We start from the raw sequence: 15,922 nt of genomic DNA on the forward strand, positions 1-15,922 counted from the left end.
CGTTTTTCACTTAGGTGAAGATTCATTTTTTTTAAACATGGAATCTATGTTGTTTAAAAAATTGACTTCATCTTTACTGCCAAGTATTCCCCATGTCCCCCATTCCCCGACTATTTTTATTCTAATGGAGTCAACTTCTAAGTAGCTGTTCAACCTGTGGTTAATCTAGGTCCTTGATTTTGGTTGTCCTGATTCTGGACAGCTAATTAAAACATCCACCAAAAGATGAGCAGGAGCAAATCTGTTCATCTTTAGTCTACCAGGACATTTTGTCAAAAATAATTAAACAGGATAAAGGATAGCATGAAGTGTTAAGATGGGGGTCGTGTATTATCTGTGGATTTCAATTCTCCACAATATTGCTGCCTTTCACTTAAAACATAGTACACTATGCTGCTACTGCTACTGCTAAGTCACTTCAGTCGTGTCCGACTCTGTGTGACCCCATAGACGGAAGCCCACCAGGTTCCCCCTTCCCTGGGATTCTCCAGGCAAGAACACTGGAGTGGGTTGCCATTTCCTTCTCCAATGTGTGAAAGTGAAAAGTGAAAGTGAAGTCGCTCAGTTGTGTCCGACCCTTAGCGACCCCACGGACTGCAGCCTACCAGGCTCCTCCATCCATGGGATTTTCTAGGCAAGAGTACTGGAGTGGCTTGCCATTGCCTTCTCCGACACTATGCTAATGGTCCTTAAAGAAAACACACTCAAGGAGGTTGAATTATTGGAGCGTGAAGGCTCTCTGAACGTGTGTAGTTTCTGAGACATTGTGGTAGAAGTATTCCTCATGTCTATGTAGTCGGATAACATTTAGAGCAAAGAGCATCTGCTAATTTCTTAAGAGGCAAAACGAGGATGACATCTAGCCTCTATGGAGAGATTTTGTATGAACACAGTACCAAAAGGCTGAAAAATTCAAGAACTGGATTGTAAAGGACCATGAAACCCCTCATCCGTTCATAACCACCATGCTGGGGAACTAAATCAACGCCTGCACCCTAAAATGGCAGCTTGAGGCCTGCGGCATCTGCAATTCATATTTTCTTGGATCTGATTTGACCTCTCTTGTCTCTATATCTGTGCATAAGCTGTGTTCTAATAGCTTTTGCAACTTGAATGGCTTAGCTGAGACTCAGAGATGGTTCTGTTGAGTTAAGCTAGAAAAAATAAATTCCCATACTGAAAAGTCTATGTTCCTTGAAACTTCTCCCCTAGTGTAAGGGGAAGAAAGAATGTGGATAGATTTGTCGTTGGAGAAAATGAAGGTGGGATAGGTATGCTGCAAGACTAGTGTGTGGTCTCTCTTATCTTGTGACCAGTTATGTGGCTGGGATAGACAGGGAATTGGTGCTGGTGTGGTGTACTCAGATTCGAAATTCTAAATGCCCTTCTTGACACCGTTGAAGTCTATAAATGAGTTGGCAACCCTGTCTCACTTCTAAAAGCCAGTTTACAATGACTGCCAACATCTCCCATACCAGTTGGTTAGAAAACTCTTGACAGTCTGGTACCAGCATCAGCCAGTCCTTTGGGGGCACATCATTAAAAATCTGTTTCAAAACATGCGCTGCTTTAATCTCTGTCTTCCCAGTTTTGCTACAGCTCATCTTTCCCCACCGTTACTTCTACTAGATAAACCCTCACTTTATCCTTGTCACTCCAAATCTGAGCAGTCCCTCAAGTGTGAACCCAAGTATGGATTCAGAGGAGACTGTAGAACCGTCTTATGTTTAAGAGAGCTTGTACCTTTCCTTACCAATATATTTTACCTATATCAAATTCAGTGTCTTCAATCAGGGATGTTGACTGATTATAAATGAAGGCTGAACTCCCCAATGCCACTGGGCAGAAACCTGCCTCTTTCTTTCCCATTGAAAGCAAATGTCCCAAAGCTGGCCGTCATTCTCTCAGGAGAGGAAGTGGACTAGAGTCCGTTTTGCCTGCTGTAGTTGAAGTCGGCTTCATCGAGCTGCGATTCCGTAATGTTCGAGAGTTTTGTGTGTGTCCTCCCAATCTCTTCAAGGGCACAGGCCAGGGAGTCAAGGTCACCATCGTGCTGATGACGAGCTTCCCACAGGTTCAAAATGACAGCAGATGGGCTACTTTGTGTAGCAAAATAAGATAAATTCCTAGACAGAGTTGAAGAAACAAAATGACAAAACAAAAATAAAAACAGAAATAAAGGAACAAATACAAATAGTTATAAGGGAATTAGAAATGAACTGTAATAGCTATTATTTTGATAGGACTAAAGAGCTCCATTAAAGTAGACCTGGGGATGGTCTAATTCATATCAGATCACTCAGCTGAAACTGTGCTTTGGAGGGTTTCCAATGACCTTCTTATCCTGTAAGCGTCTTCTTAGTCCTCACCTTCCTTGAGCTGTGTGTGTGTATATGTGCATGTTTCTCTCTTCAACACCCTCTTAAAGAGCTCTATTCCACTAGCTTATGTGATGATATAACTCCTATTTTTTTTTTTTTCCAAAATATCTGACTCTTCTTTATGGCTCCCATGGTGAACATAAGGGCTGTCAAGATTTTATCTGTGATCCCTTGGGCTCATATACCAAATGGACTAGTTATCAACTCCAAGTGGACAGTGTCTAAATCTGCGCCTCCTGTCTTCTAGGTTAATGTGAGCTAATGACAGACTTTTTAAATGACCAAGGGACTGCTCCAATTAGATATCAGTCTTCCTTCTCAGATTCAGTGCATCAGGAATCAGTATAATCTCCACGCCTCCCATTGGTCCCCATTCTCATACAAATATCCTACCAATTAAAAAAGGAATCAAAAAAGCAAAACAAAAAAACATCCCAGTAACTACAGCTATTCTTCTAATCTCTCGCACAAGGACATTTATTTTTGAGTCTTCTCTTTGTTTCTTTCTGAGAAACTCAGCAGCTTCATTATTTATGCTCTATTGTTTTTATAGTTGAATCACAGCAAATGCCTTCCAGCTCGTTATAGCTCCAAACTCGCTAATATCTCCTGCATTTTGTTTCTTCAATCATCAGATATCTACCTGTTTTCACTGCTTGCCTTGGTCTGGCCTCATCCTAGCTATGGCTATATACGTATTTTCCCTCCCTATTCTTTTTTCCTTTGAGCTATTAATGCTGACTTAGGTAATACGTTTCTCCTTGCTGTCATCCAGTGAATTCTGTTGCTAGGAAATGCCCACTTTCCTTCTTTTCCCTCTGTTTATGAAGATCCTACACTCTTACAAGGCCCGGATTGTGCTGGGTTGGCCAGAAGTTTCATTCAGGTTTTACAGTAACATCTTACAGACAATAGAAAATTCTCATCTCTTTGCTCAAAGTGATTTATTATTTTTTCTCTTAATGCTTCTGCTTACTTTTTCATGTGAGTAAAATTCATATATATATGCATATATATATATTCCATGTTTGTGAGCTCTGCCTTCTCAGTGTGATTGCAGACAATTGGAAGGGCCATAGCTAATCATTTTCTGATTCTGCAACAACACTTATCGTAATACTGTGACAGGTATTTATTCAATATCTATCGACTGAGTAGTTGATTGCTTGGAGCTCGTTTCAGATGATATGAGATTTTCAGTGAAAACAAATGATAACCTTTCGGACAATGGCTTTGCTACGATGAAGACTGAGGCCACTCAGAGGATTAAAGGTCACGGGTTTTCAGAGGCACTTTTAAGGCAGGGACAGAAATGTCACGGCAAAATTCTGATGAACTGAAAAGATTTCCCAAAGTCAACCAAGATTTGCCTATCTTGAAGATGGTATGACTGTCGATCATCAGACTCAGCGTGTAATCACAAAGTAAACTCCTATACCCAAGAGCAGTTGGAAGGGAAGACAAGTTTTTAAGGGCACATTATCATTTATAAGCAATGCATGCACAGTAAATTTTGAGTGAATAAAGTTCTATTTTGTTCCAAAGTCTTAAGAGACTACTTAAAGCTTGTTGATTGCCAATTAGCACAAATATCAGGGTATGACAGACACTTTCCAATACATCTGAATCTTAGTTTGAGAGAGGGAGAAGCCCAGATTAAAAAATAATTCTCGCTACTTCCTTTTCCTTTTATCTTCTCTTTCCTTCCTTCTTCCTACCACTGCCCTGCCCCCATAGTTGGTCCTGGAATCCAGTATAGTTGTTTCTACACTAATAGAAATAGCAAAGCAAATATTGTTTCCGTAGTTGAAGGGATCCTGGTTCCTTTTACTCAAAACATTGCTTTGAATGCTGACACTTTCTCCTACCTGTAGGGAGCTGTTTGTGAGGAAAGGTGCTATATCTCCAGGTCTATACATAAATGGGCACATCCCATCCAGAATACAAACTGGAGAAATAGCTGAAAAAGAGGCAAAAACTGAGAGACTAGGTGTGACTGGATTCTAGGTGGGCTGTGTAATAATTTTTATCTATGTAATTTATGAGAATAATGACCACTGACACACATTTGTGACATGGGGGAAATCTGTATGCTCTCCATTGTCATTTCAAAGGAAAACAAATGCTGGCAAGCACCACAAAAAACAGTACAAATTTCTCATATTTTCGAGGGTTTATATTTTGTATTTGCTAATATATTAAAAAGCAGAGACATTACTTTGCCAACAAAGGTCCGTCTAGTCAAGGCTATGGTTTTTCCCGTGGTCATGTATGGATGTGAGAGTTGGGACTGTGAGGAAAGCTGATCGCCGAAGAATGGATGCTTGTGAACTGTGGTGTTGGAGAAGACTCTTGAGAGTCCCTTGTACTGCAGGGAGATCCAACCAGTCCATTCTAAGGGAGATCGATCCTGGGTGTTCATTGGAAGGACTGATGCTAAAGCTGAAACTGCAATACTTTGGCCACCTCATGCGACGAGTTGACTCACTGGAAAAGACTCTGATGCTGGGAAATGTTGGGGGCGGGAGGAGAAGGGGACGACAGAGAATGAGATGGCTGGATGGCATCACCGACTCGATGGACATGAGTTTGAGTGAACTCCGGGAGTGGGTGATGGACAGGGAGGCCTGGCGTGCTGTGATTCATGGGGTCGCGGAGAGTCAGACACGACTGAGCGACTGAACTGAACTGAACTGATGAATAATGGACTCAGGTCTGGGGGAGTGACTGGAATCCTTGTGATCCTATTAACCCCACAGCTACCCGTTATTCTATATCATGGTTGACAAACTATTTCTTTAAAGGCCCAGAGAGGAAATATTTTTAACTGCAGGGACCATATCTGGTCTCTGCAACAGCTACTCAACTTTGCCATGGCAGTGAGAAAGTAGCTATTGACAATGTGTAAGTGAAAGGGCATGGCTGTGTTCTAATTAAAACTTTATTTATAGAGACACTGAGATTTGAATGTCATAGTTTTCACATGTCACACCATACCACCCTTGCATATTCTCCTGAAACCATTCTAGCTCTGGGGCTAGAAAAGCAGGTGTTGGGCCAGATTTGGCCTGTAGGTCATGGTGCTGATCACATCCCATGTTGTCTTTTAACCCAAAGTAGACTTCCAGATGTAGTAGCCATTTGAGAGAAGATGAAACTGAATATTCATCTGGTGCTGAAAATAAGCCCTAGAAGGGTGAAGTTGCTGGGGTCCCTGAGCTACATGTCCTGTTCCAACCACTCTGAGATCTTTATCTTTGGTAACTGCTGGGGGAGCTTTGACGATTGAAATGAGAAGATGATCTGGGCATGTCAATGTAAAAACAAAACTTTAGGAGAGGCATCAAAAATATGTTTTGGAGGTTGGGATTAATCCTTGTCCCAACAAACCATTCAGAATATTCATAGATGCTGCTGCGGTGCGAAGGTGTTATAAGCACACGTGCCTGGAGGAAGAACAGCAAAGCTGCAGGACAGGATGAGTCTTGTCAGGCACTGGGTTCTTAGAAGTCCTGCACATGCCCCGATGTGCAGACTAGGCACCCAGGGCTACAGGAAGCTAAATGATCAAAGAGGCAGAAATAGAATTCTCCCTTGGCACGGATCTCTGAACATATTGTAGCAAGTAAAATGTGCTCCCCAAAGCATGTTTCAGATTGACGCTCCCAATTTATACAAGTACACTCGGCAATACACACAAATCTCAAATTCCACTTAATTTTAGTAGATACATGTAGCAGCATATCAGCCTTATTAAAAATGATTCAGTCAGCTTTGGGATAAACAGGCATCCTATTAAACTATGCTTACCTGTCCACCCCAGGATAATTAATAGACAAAAGACCCCAGAGTGCTACTGCTGTAGGCCAGGAGGCCCTGAACTCTGAGATTTGATGCCCAATGATCTGAGATGGAGCGGATGCAATAATAATAGGAATAAAGTGCACAAAAAATGTAACGGACTTGAATCTCCCTGAAACCATCCCCTGCCCCCTGTCCCCAACCATGGAAAAATGATCTTCCATGAAACTGGTCTCTGGTGCCAAAGAGATTGGGGGCATACAGGCTATTTCTCAAAGATAGCTGGATTATTTTACTGCTTAAGTGTTTGTTGCTCAGTTGTGTCCAACTCTTCGCGACCCCATGGATTATAGTCCACCATGCTCCTCTGTCCACGGGATTTCCCAGGCAAGAATACTGGAGTGGGTTGCCATTTCCTTCTCCAGGGGATAATCCCGACCCAGGGATGGAACTCAGTTCTCCTGCATTGCAGGCAAATTCTTTACCATCTGAGCCACTAGGGAAACCCCATTTTACCACTTACACGTGTGCAAATGCATTATGATTTTTTTGAAAACGGGTATACCATTTGGTTATCTTCCTACTTCCCTTTGGAAATTATTTTGATCCCAATCTGTGTGACCCATTTCTCTTCATAATAATGCTGTTACATTTGAAGACCAGCAGGTAAATGCACATATGATTCAGGAAATGCTGCTAATACTAGAAAATAGAATTCATAGCAATAGTTGATTTCCTGTGTGTCTTTGTTTTTCTTTTTTTGGAAATGAAAAAGGAACATTTGGCAAAAACAGACATCTTGAAATTCAGGTGGATGGCTCCAAACAAAACAATTTTTTCCTTTCTCTTTGAAAAATGTTTAAAGAAGCCAATGTTTATTATGCCGGTCTTAGATGCTTCAAATTGTTACTTTTTTATGCACTGAACCTTTTGTCATAGGCTTTTCAAATTCTGATCGACTAAGGTAATTTTGAAAAATAAGATTTATTTTTTCGTGGTGTTTCATAAAGATGCAGAATATTGTGTGAAAGTCGTTCAGTTGTGTCCGACTCTTTGCAACCCCATGGACTATACAGTCTATGGAATTCTCCAGGCCAGAATACTGGAGTGGGCAGCCTTTCCCTTCTCCAGGGGATCTTCCCAACCCAGGGATCGAACCCAGGTCCCCCGTATTGCAGGCAGATTCTTTACCAGCTGAGCCACAAGGGAAGCCCAAGAATACTGGAGTGGGTAGCCTATCCCTTCTGAGTGGATCTTCCTGATCCAGGAATCGAACCAGGGTCTCCTGCATTACAGGTAGATTCTTTACCAAGTGAGCTATCAGGGAAGCCCTGCATACTGTATAGATAAGGTTATCTACTCTAAATCTTAGGAATTTACTTTAGAATCACCCTGTGTCTTCATTTGTCCTAAATCCTGTAGACTCAATGACCTCATCTTTTCCTTTGGAACGCTCACTGAAAGAAGCCAGATAAACTGTAAAAACCACATGCTAAGACACCTAGATAGATTTAACCATGTACATTCATTAAGTAGTAATAGTTTATTTAATTTTGTTTTGTTGCCCCTACAAGCTTTCTATTCACCTGAGCTCCTGAGGAGATGTTTTATTACTATGATTAATTTCACCTTCTTGAGTCTTCCTTGCCCTGTTGTTCCCCATCCCCAATTAAAATTCCATTCTTTATGTGGAAGCCAGGGCAGAATTGGGAACATAAATCTTTAGCAATTTCACTAGTTAGACACAGGCCAACTTATAATGGTGTATATGGGTCAACCACAAAATTTTAATACACAATCCCAGTTTTCAAAATACAGCCTCAAACTAATGACCATGTTAGTTGGAAATTAGGTTAGATTTGAGCATTTTTGGAAACAGCTACTGTGCCTTCTGTTCCCATTTTTGGATACAGAGAGGAGGAGAGAATTGAGGACCTAATGATAAAATTCTGCCATTTACTGTTGCAACCCAGGGCTCATTTGATGAAAAGGAAAAGTGTCTAGGTGTCTGGTGTGAATCGAAAGATACCACCCTTTCTTTAGTACTTGAAAGAAGTATTCAAATACAAACATCTTAGGGAACAGTAATATCTAAATCCTCAGTCAGTTAACAGAAAGATCAGATAACAGTAATGGAGGAGGCGCAGTTCTGAGGCTCTGTCTGAGCCCTAGGGATATACAGGCAGAAAGAGCTACCTAAGGCACATGTGCTTAAAGCTGGAGTCTGCCTGTCTTAGCATCTTAGTTCTATCTGACTATGTGTGACCTATAAGGGACTGCCTTTCATTCTGAATTCCAGATAACAAAGCCTCTATTTTAGTGACTCAGAGCTTTGCTACCAGGGGGCTGATATGCCTATTTGAAAGCTGTAAGCTCTTCTTTGCAACTAATTGTGAGAATGAATGGATCTAGCAGGGGACCACATCTGAGCTGTAGCTTCACATCTTTTAGTCCGGAAGATGCCTCATCGCAGGCACATGCAATACTTTCATGCAGAATTTAGGGTGTCACTCAACACTTCCAAGTAGAAGGGAACCACTTGCACCTGTAACATTGAAGCAACAAATTTGTTTATATTCTATAAACCATTGCCATTTATACCTATGTCAACTTTTTCTAAAAAATATCTTCTTTCTGAGTAGGTTGGCAGCATACAAAGTGAAAACTAAGTTAAGCTACCTATAATAAATTGGGAGACATCATTACAAGAATGGTGCATAATCCTACTGTATAGTACCAAACAGGGAATTGAAATATAGGCATAATGAAAAAAAAATTAATATCCCTGCTATCATCCTAATTGTCTCATTTAATGAAAACCTCTTATGTGACCAAAACCAACCCTCCATATGGTTCTTTAAATGCAGATAGAAGAGAAAAAACCATTTATACTGAATAACAGTAATTGGACACAGCATAAGTATTTGGTCAGTCCATCAAGCTTTCATCCCCAAACTTCATCCTCACTGGCCACTCAAACAGCAGAGCAGCTTTTAGGATAAACCAAGTCTGTTTCATTTCCTAAAGAATAAGCAAAATATGCTCATCATTATGTCACCTCTGCGCCTCCCCCCATTCCCACCCCGTGCCTTCAAATGAAAGGAAGCCGGTATGGGGAACCCAAGAGGAAAACATAAAGGCAGTTGAAAACATGCTGAGTTCCACTCTGCTGTGCCCTAAGAGTGGTGCATTAATTATTTTGGGCCAATTCATTTGGCAATAAAATTAATATTAATAGTTCTTCCTTTTGCTTATTGCATTATCGGGCTCCTGAAAGGGACTAGCAAGGATTCTTCCTTCTTTAGAAAATGGATTTAAGCCTTGGAGCCTTCAGGACCCCCAGTGAGCTGCCAAAAGGAATAAAGCCAGTTGTAGACTGTTTTCAGCTCTCCGGTTTCATTCATGATAAGCCTCTGACAATTTCTCATATTTGGCAATGAATGGCAGTGAAAACTGCAAAAGCAAATCTTAAATTTCTTTGAATGGGGATATAGCATGGAAAAATATGTCTCATTTAAAGTTTCTCTTCAATAACATTGAGATATTTTCAAGAATCCTGAGGACAGAGGAGAAAGACCACTATTTGTTCCAAGATAAAAGACCACGGTACTAATCCTGAAGGGGGAAAGGGAGAAATATTGATACTTTTCTGTTTGAAAAATACTCAATGTGTTTAAATCTTCACACATACTGAAAAGAAATAGTTAAGCATTTTATTAAAGGATTCTTTAATGAATTAGGAAAATCCTCCCCATAATTTCATTTTCTCCAATTATGAAGACAGAGCCAGGGATTCTGGCTTTGTCAGCATTTGTACTACTGCTTGCGATGAACCCACGAAGAGAATTATTTCCACTATAAAGGGGCTTGGGCATGTCCATCTTTTCTGAAAATTACATTAACTTAAGGGAAGGGCTTCCCTGGTGGCTCAGTGTTATAGAACCCACCTGCCAATGCAGGAGACGTGGGTTCAATCCCTGGGTCAGGAAGATCCCCTGGAGAAGGGAATGGCAACCCATTCCAGTATTATTGCCTGGAAGGTCCCATGAACAGGGGAGCCTGGTGGGCCATAGTTCCTGGGGTTACAATAGAGTCAGACATGACTTAGTGACTAAAGAAAGAAGGGAAACTTAGTCCTTCAAAGACCAGTGCAAACTCACCCACTGCTTAAAAGGAATACAATGCCCCTGTCACCACTCTTGCAGCTTAGAGTGGGAGCATAACTTTGGTTCTCTGGGAGGGGCAGAAATAGCTTCTCTCGCATATTGCCTTTAGGAGAAAAACCTGCCACTTATAAACTGTATATACGGTTTGTTCATGGCTAAACTGGCCCCAGGCTGTCTTCAGATTTGTATTAGTAGGCAGTTTCATGAGTCATTGCCTTAACTGGGATGAAGTCTGAACACCAACCACTTGGTTGTGTTGGGTCTCTCTGGCTTCACACTGAGGGCTCTTCAAATTCACACTCGGCAAAAGTCTATTGGGCCAGAACCAGAAAATGTGATTTGAGGTTTATGATATTTTGCCTCCGAGGATTTGTGTCATGAATGCTATCTCCCCATGTATTAATTCTCCTTAGTGTTATGAGGATTGCTTTTTTTTTTTTTTTGGAAATGGCAGCCTCGTACTGTCTTTATTATTTAAAGGTTAAGGATGTGTTTTCTAACTGCTAGTCTGCAAAAACCAGACAGTTTCATTTGGTGGAATCCTAGCAAATCCCCCAACACAAGAGTGAAAATAAAGTCTCACGGGTCCTTGAGTGACCGTACTTGGTAGTCTGCTGTGAAGCGGGCATTCTGTGTATATTTTGTAATCACTTTTTCTTTTCTCCTCCTCCTTCCTTTACCCCCAAAAGAAAGCGGGCACTGGGCCTGTTCCACTTTTAGTGAATTCTCAAGGTATTCAGAGACAGATTAATAAGCTGTCTTGTGACATTCCTCTGTCCTTCCCCACTGCCCTCTGGCCATCTCACTGCTCCTGTGCATCCAATTAACAGAGTGGACAGAGGGAATAAAAGGATGTGACCTCAACGTGAGAAGATTCTGCTTCTCATTAGAAGCCCTGTTAAAAGATCTGGTGGAAAAACAAGTTATAATAGCACCACTGATCAGCCACGAGGCTTGAGAAATGTCATTTGCTCGCAGTTTCTACACCATCATCCAAAAACATTAACATCCAAAGTACAATTGAACACGCAACTCTGACTGATGAGCAATATGTTTCTCTAGCAGTACTTCAAAGAAGTATACTATTATGAGAAACCATTAATAAAGTGTAATTTATCTACTCCATTTCATCTTGGAATCTTTTCTTCCATTCTGGCCAGTTCCCTTCTCCTCACCCTTTTGTATCTCATGCACTTTATCATGGCAACCCACTCCAGTGTTCTTGCCTGGAGAATCCCAGGGGCGGGGGAGCCTGGTGGGCTTCCGTCTATGGGGTCACACAGAGTCGGACACGACTGAAGTGACTTAGCAGCAGCAGCAGCAGCAGCACTTTATCCAGCATCTGCTCCCATAGCAACTTGGTCAAGCTGCTATGTTTTCACAAGGATTGCTGGAATATGATCATCATGAAATCTTAGGAATGACCTACTGGTAGAATTTCAGGTACTGAGGGGAAAGACAGGAATCTTCCATAATATCAGCCAAATTCTCTTTCGAGACCAACTTTCAAAATCCTCTGATGTTTATTCATATCAATTCTATTAGACAAGATTTTAAGTTCAAGTATACTATCCAAGGGCTTCCCTGATAGCTCAGCTGGTAAAGAACCTTCCTGCAATGCAGGAGACCCTGGTTCAATTCCTGGGTTGGGAAAATCCCCTGGAGAAAGGCATGGCAACCAACTCCAGTATTCTTGCCTGGAAAATCCTCATGGACAGAGGAGTCTGGCGGGTTACAGTCCATGGGGTTGCAAAGACTCGGACATGACTGAACAACTAAGCACAGCACAGCATACTATCCAAAGGAAAAGTTCGTGTCATTCATTCAGGGCAAATTCCTTGATTTTCCCAGAAGTAGATAGTACTATCTAGGTATAGTGAAAGTGAAGTCACGCAGTCGTGTCCGACCCTTAGCGACCCCACGGACTGCAGCCCACCAGGCTCCTCCATCCATGGGATTTTCTAGGCAAGAGTACTGGAGTGGCTTGCCATTGCCTTCTCCAGGAACCTACTATCTAGGTATATCTAACTGTAATTTAAAAAAGTATCATAAAAATACAAAATGCTATGGAAATTTAAATACGGGTGATTACTTCTAGCTGAAGCAGTTAGTTTCTGATACTACTTAGTTTAGTTCTCAGCAAAGGTCCCTACCCTCTACTCCTATGTAATCAACTCTTTATTAGTCCCACCCACCTACCAATCAGCTGTGGCCAAGAGCACTTAAGAGGAGAATTATTGCAGCTGGATTTGTAGAATAAAAGTGCAATCTCAGCTCTGAAAATGCAGTAAGTATGGACTCTGAGTAATACTTTGCTCACAGAATCTGTAATTGCAGCTGTTAACTATGACATTCTTTGCTGGGCTGTGTGGCTTATTTATCGTGATCCATATGCCAGGCAAGTTGCAAGGCCACCTGTGTTGCTGTCTTACAGCACGCCACCCCGCGCAACTCCCCGACATGTCTCACAGTCTAAGCCTTTAACTTACTAGTTCACGTGTCTTCTTTCCTATTCAGATCTAAGTAGACACTTGTTTGACAAAAAGGCAAATTATCATCACTGACATTTGCATTTACCAAAAGGAGGAGAATGTTTTCACTGGCAACATGATAACAGCCACTGTTTCTCTCCACTACGTTTGCAATTCTTCCTTTATGGTTTGAGGGCTGTTGCTGTACTAGCTTTTCACTTTTGGAAATTGAAAGGAAGGGGAGAGTCAGGTAAAGATGCTGTCACAAGATAGAGGTAGGTGAATTCCCTAAGATAAGAGTGACTCTGTGATCATCTTTTGTGATACCAGGGTTGATGAAATCTCAAGCTACGGAACAGCTTTCTTACCCAATGATATTGGCCTGTCGACAATGTCAGATTTCTGTGTTTTAACACATGTTAATGATCACACTAGCAACGGATGATTATGTAATGTAATAAGGATCCTATTATTTGTAACCCTAAGAGAGCAAGATCAGTGATTTCAGATTATGCAACAAGTTTTAACAAATGACATGTGAAAATATACTTCACTTCTGTCACGTTTCTTCCCATGCTGGAGAAGATATATATATGTGTGTGTGTGTGTATACATGCGTATATACATGTGTGCATATGTGTGTGTAAATATACACACATACACATATATACAAATATATATACACACACACACGTACATATATATATTCAGGCTTCCCTGGAGGCTCAGATGGTGGTAAAGAATCCACCTGCAATGCAGGCAACCTGGTTTTGATCCCTGGGTAGGGAAGATCCCCTGGAGAAGGAAATAGCAACCCATTCCAGTATTCTTGCCTAGAGAATCCCATGGAGACAGGAGCCTGGTGTGTTATATGGTCTCTGGGGTTGCAAAGAGTTGGGCATGACTGAATGAGTAACACTTACTTACTAAAATTGACTGAAAATGGAGATTGTCTTGAAACTATGTTAGAAACTTGCCAGAGTAGGTTGTTTGAATTTTGGATGTTAAGGACATTTAGGCTTTCCTAGAGAAAGGGGTTTCAAGGAGAAACAGAAGCAAACAAAACCAAACTGGCACATCAAATGTTCTTGTGTTTTGACCCTGACATTGGAGGGGACAGCGTGCCCCTGTGTAGCTGTTACTGCTCATTATAGCCCAGACACAAAAGGATGTCCACGTGAGTCTCCCAGTTTGAGATGCATTTTCTCTGCTGTACAAGGTCTGAAACTGATGAGTTTGGAGGCAGTCCTTGTAGTTCTCATGTGTTTACTCTTAAGTGGAGAAAAAAATGAACAAGGCAGGGACATGCACACGCTCATTTAGCAAATTAATGACAGCATCCATGGGCATGTAGATATTTTGTGGCAATTATTTTCTTGTAAATGGTGAATTAAAAATCATAAACTCTTATTGCCAGAATGGATTAGCAAGTTAATGTAGTTTGAATTCTATGAATTGCATCTGTAGAAAAAGTATTATAGGGGTGGTCAGTGATGTGGCGGGGGGGGCAGACTTATATTAGCTGTGGAACCAGGATTGCTGTACAGAGCTTTTGAGTCCCTGCCCAAAGTTCATTTCTCTTTTTTTCAGACCACATTCTATTCTCTGGGTAAGGTTTTCATTCTTGTCCCCACGTTGATCAGAAAGTGAAACTCCTAGTCATGCTGTTCACGAGTTACACATGACACATCTCACCCTTTATCAAAGTTGCTGGGAAAAATTCAACCTAATTTTTTTCCTCCTGTACACACGTCCATTTTTGTATTCTCTCATTTTCAATATCTGCCTTTTCAAGAATGTGTTCTTTTCGGGCCTGTCTCTGCCAATTCTGTTTTCTCTTGATTTTCCTCTCTGACTGCTCTCTAGTTGGCCCCTTCATTCTGGGATTCTGGATCCCTTTGAAACGGGGAATGGCCCTCTATCCTTTCTTGGCAGACATCTACCTGCCTTTCAGAGAAGAGAGAGGCAGGTAAGATGTCTGTAAAAACAAAGAACAAAAAATGGAAATGACAGAGTAAGCCACACAGTAAGAAAAATAAGACTTTGTCTCCAAAGTGGAGTGGGGGAGGGAAACAAAAGGAAAGGGAAAGCAAATGGCGCTGGCAAGACTTGTTCTCTTTTCATTCTGGGGCGAGCGAGGTGGGTAAGGAGACAGGATATGCAATTCATCAATCCCTTTTCCCTACCCTTCCTCCAGCTGAGCCCGAAGGTGCCTCCTCAGTGTTGCTCTGAATAGACTCACCCCTGCTTTTTCTCATCAAAGAAAGACAGTCCATTACTGACTCTCTCTAGTCTACTTTTCAACTCAACCACAACATTAGCACAGTAACGATTAATGGTTGGTTTAAGCAGCAGACTCACAGGTGGGGCCTATGTAATCTTTTGCTTATTTTAAAGCCCTCTGCCTTCAAACCTGGGAAGTATCATCTCAAACTTCCTTTTTTATATTCAGGCACCCCGTTCTTCAGGCTGAGCATATCCTTTGTTATTGCTTAGTTGCTAAGTCACGCCTGACTCTTTTGCAAACCATGGACGCAGCCTGCCAGGCTCCTCTGTCCATGGGATTTCCCAGACAAGGATACTGGAGTGGATTGCCATTTCCTTCTCCAGGGGATCTTCCTGACCCCAGGGATTGAACTCAGGTCTCCTGCATTGGCAGGCAGATTCTTTACCACTGAGCCTCCAGGGAAGCCTGAGCATATCCTTATTCAGTTCAGTTCAGTTGCTCATTCGTGTCCGACTCCTTGCGACCCCATGAATCACAGCACGCCAGGCCTCCCTGTCCATCACCAACTCCCAGAGTTCACTCAAACCCATGTCCATCGAGTCGGTGATGCCATCCAGCCATCTCATTCTCTGTCGTCCCCTTCTCCTCCTGCCCCCAATCCTTCCCAGCATCAGACTCTTTTCCAGTGAGGCAACTCGTCGCATGAGGTGGCCAAAGTATTGGGGCTAAATAATGCTTAAGGTTACCCTAGCGGGGAGAGGAGGTGTAAGAAACTTGCTTCTCTGTTTCTTTTCACTCTCTGAGATCCCTCACCAGTACCAATATGACACAGTCTAAACTCCCATTATGGCGGCCCAGTTAGCAAACTTGTAGATG

The 15,922-nt window shown here is 41.8% G+C and overlaps 1 protein-coding gene across 1 annotated transcript in view; it reads right to left on the reverse strand.

Moving 5' to 3' along the window:
- Nucleotides 1-677: 677 nt before the first annotated feature.
- UNC5D (unc-5 netrin receptor D) overlaps nucleotides 678-15,922 on the reverse strand; it is a 642,973-nt gene continuing 627,728 nt past the window's right edge. Inside the window, exon 16 of the mRNA XM_055416581.2 lies at nucleotides 678-2,126. Coding sequence (XP_055272556.2) covers nucleotides 1,922-2,126 — 205 coding nt within the window. The 3' untranslated portion in view covers nucleotides 678-1,921. The remainder of the gene's footprint in view (nucleotides 2,127-15,922) is intronic.

The sequence above is a fragment of the Moschus berezovskii genome, chromosome 26 (assembly GCF_049115385.1).
Source record: "Moschus berezovskii isolate FMDL1 chromosome 26, NW_MosBer_1.0, whole genome shotgun sequence".
NCBI classification, from domain to species: Eukaryota; Metazoa; Chordata; class Mammalia; order Artiodactyla; family Moschidae; genus Moschus; species Moschus berezovskii.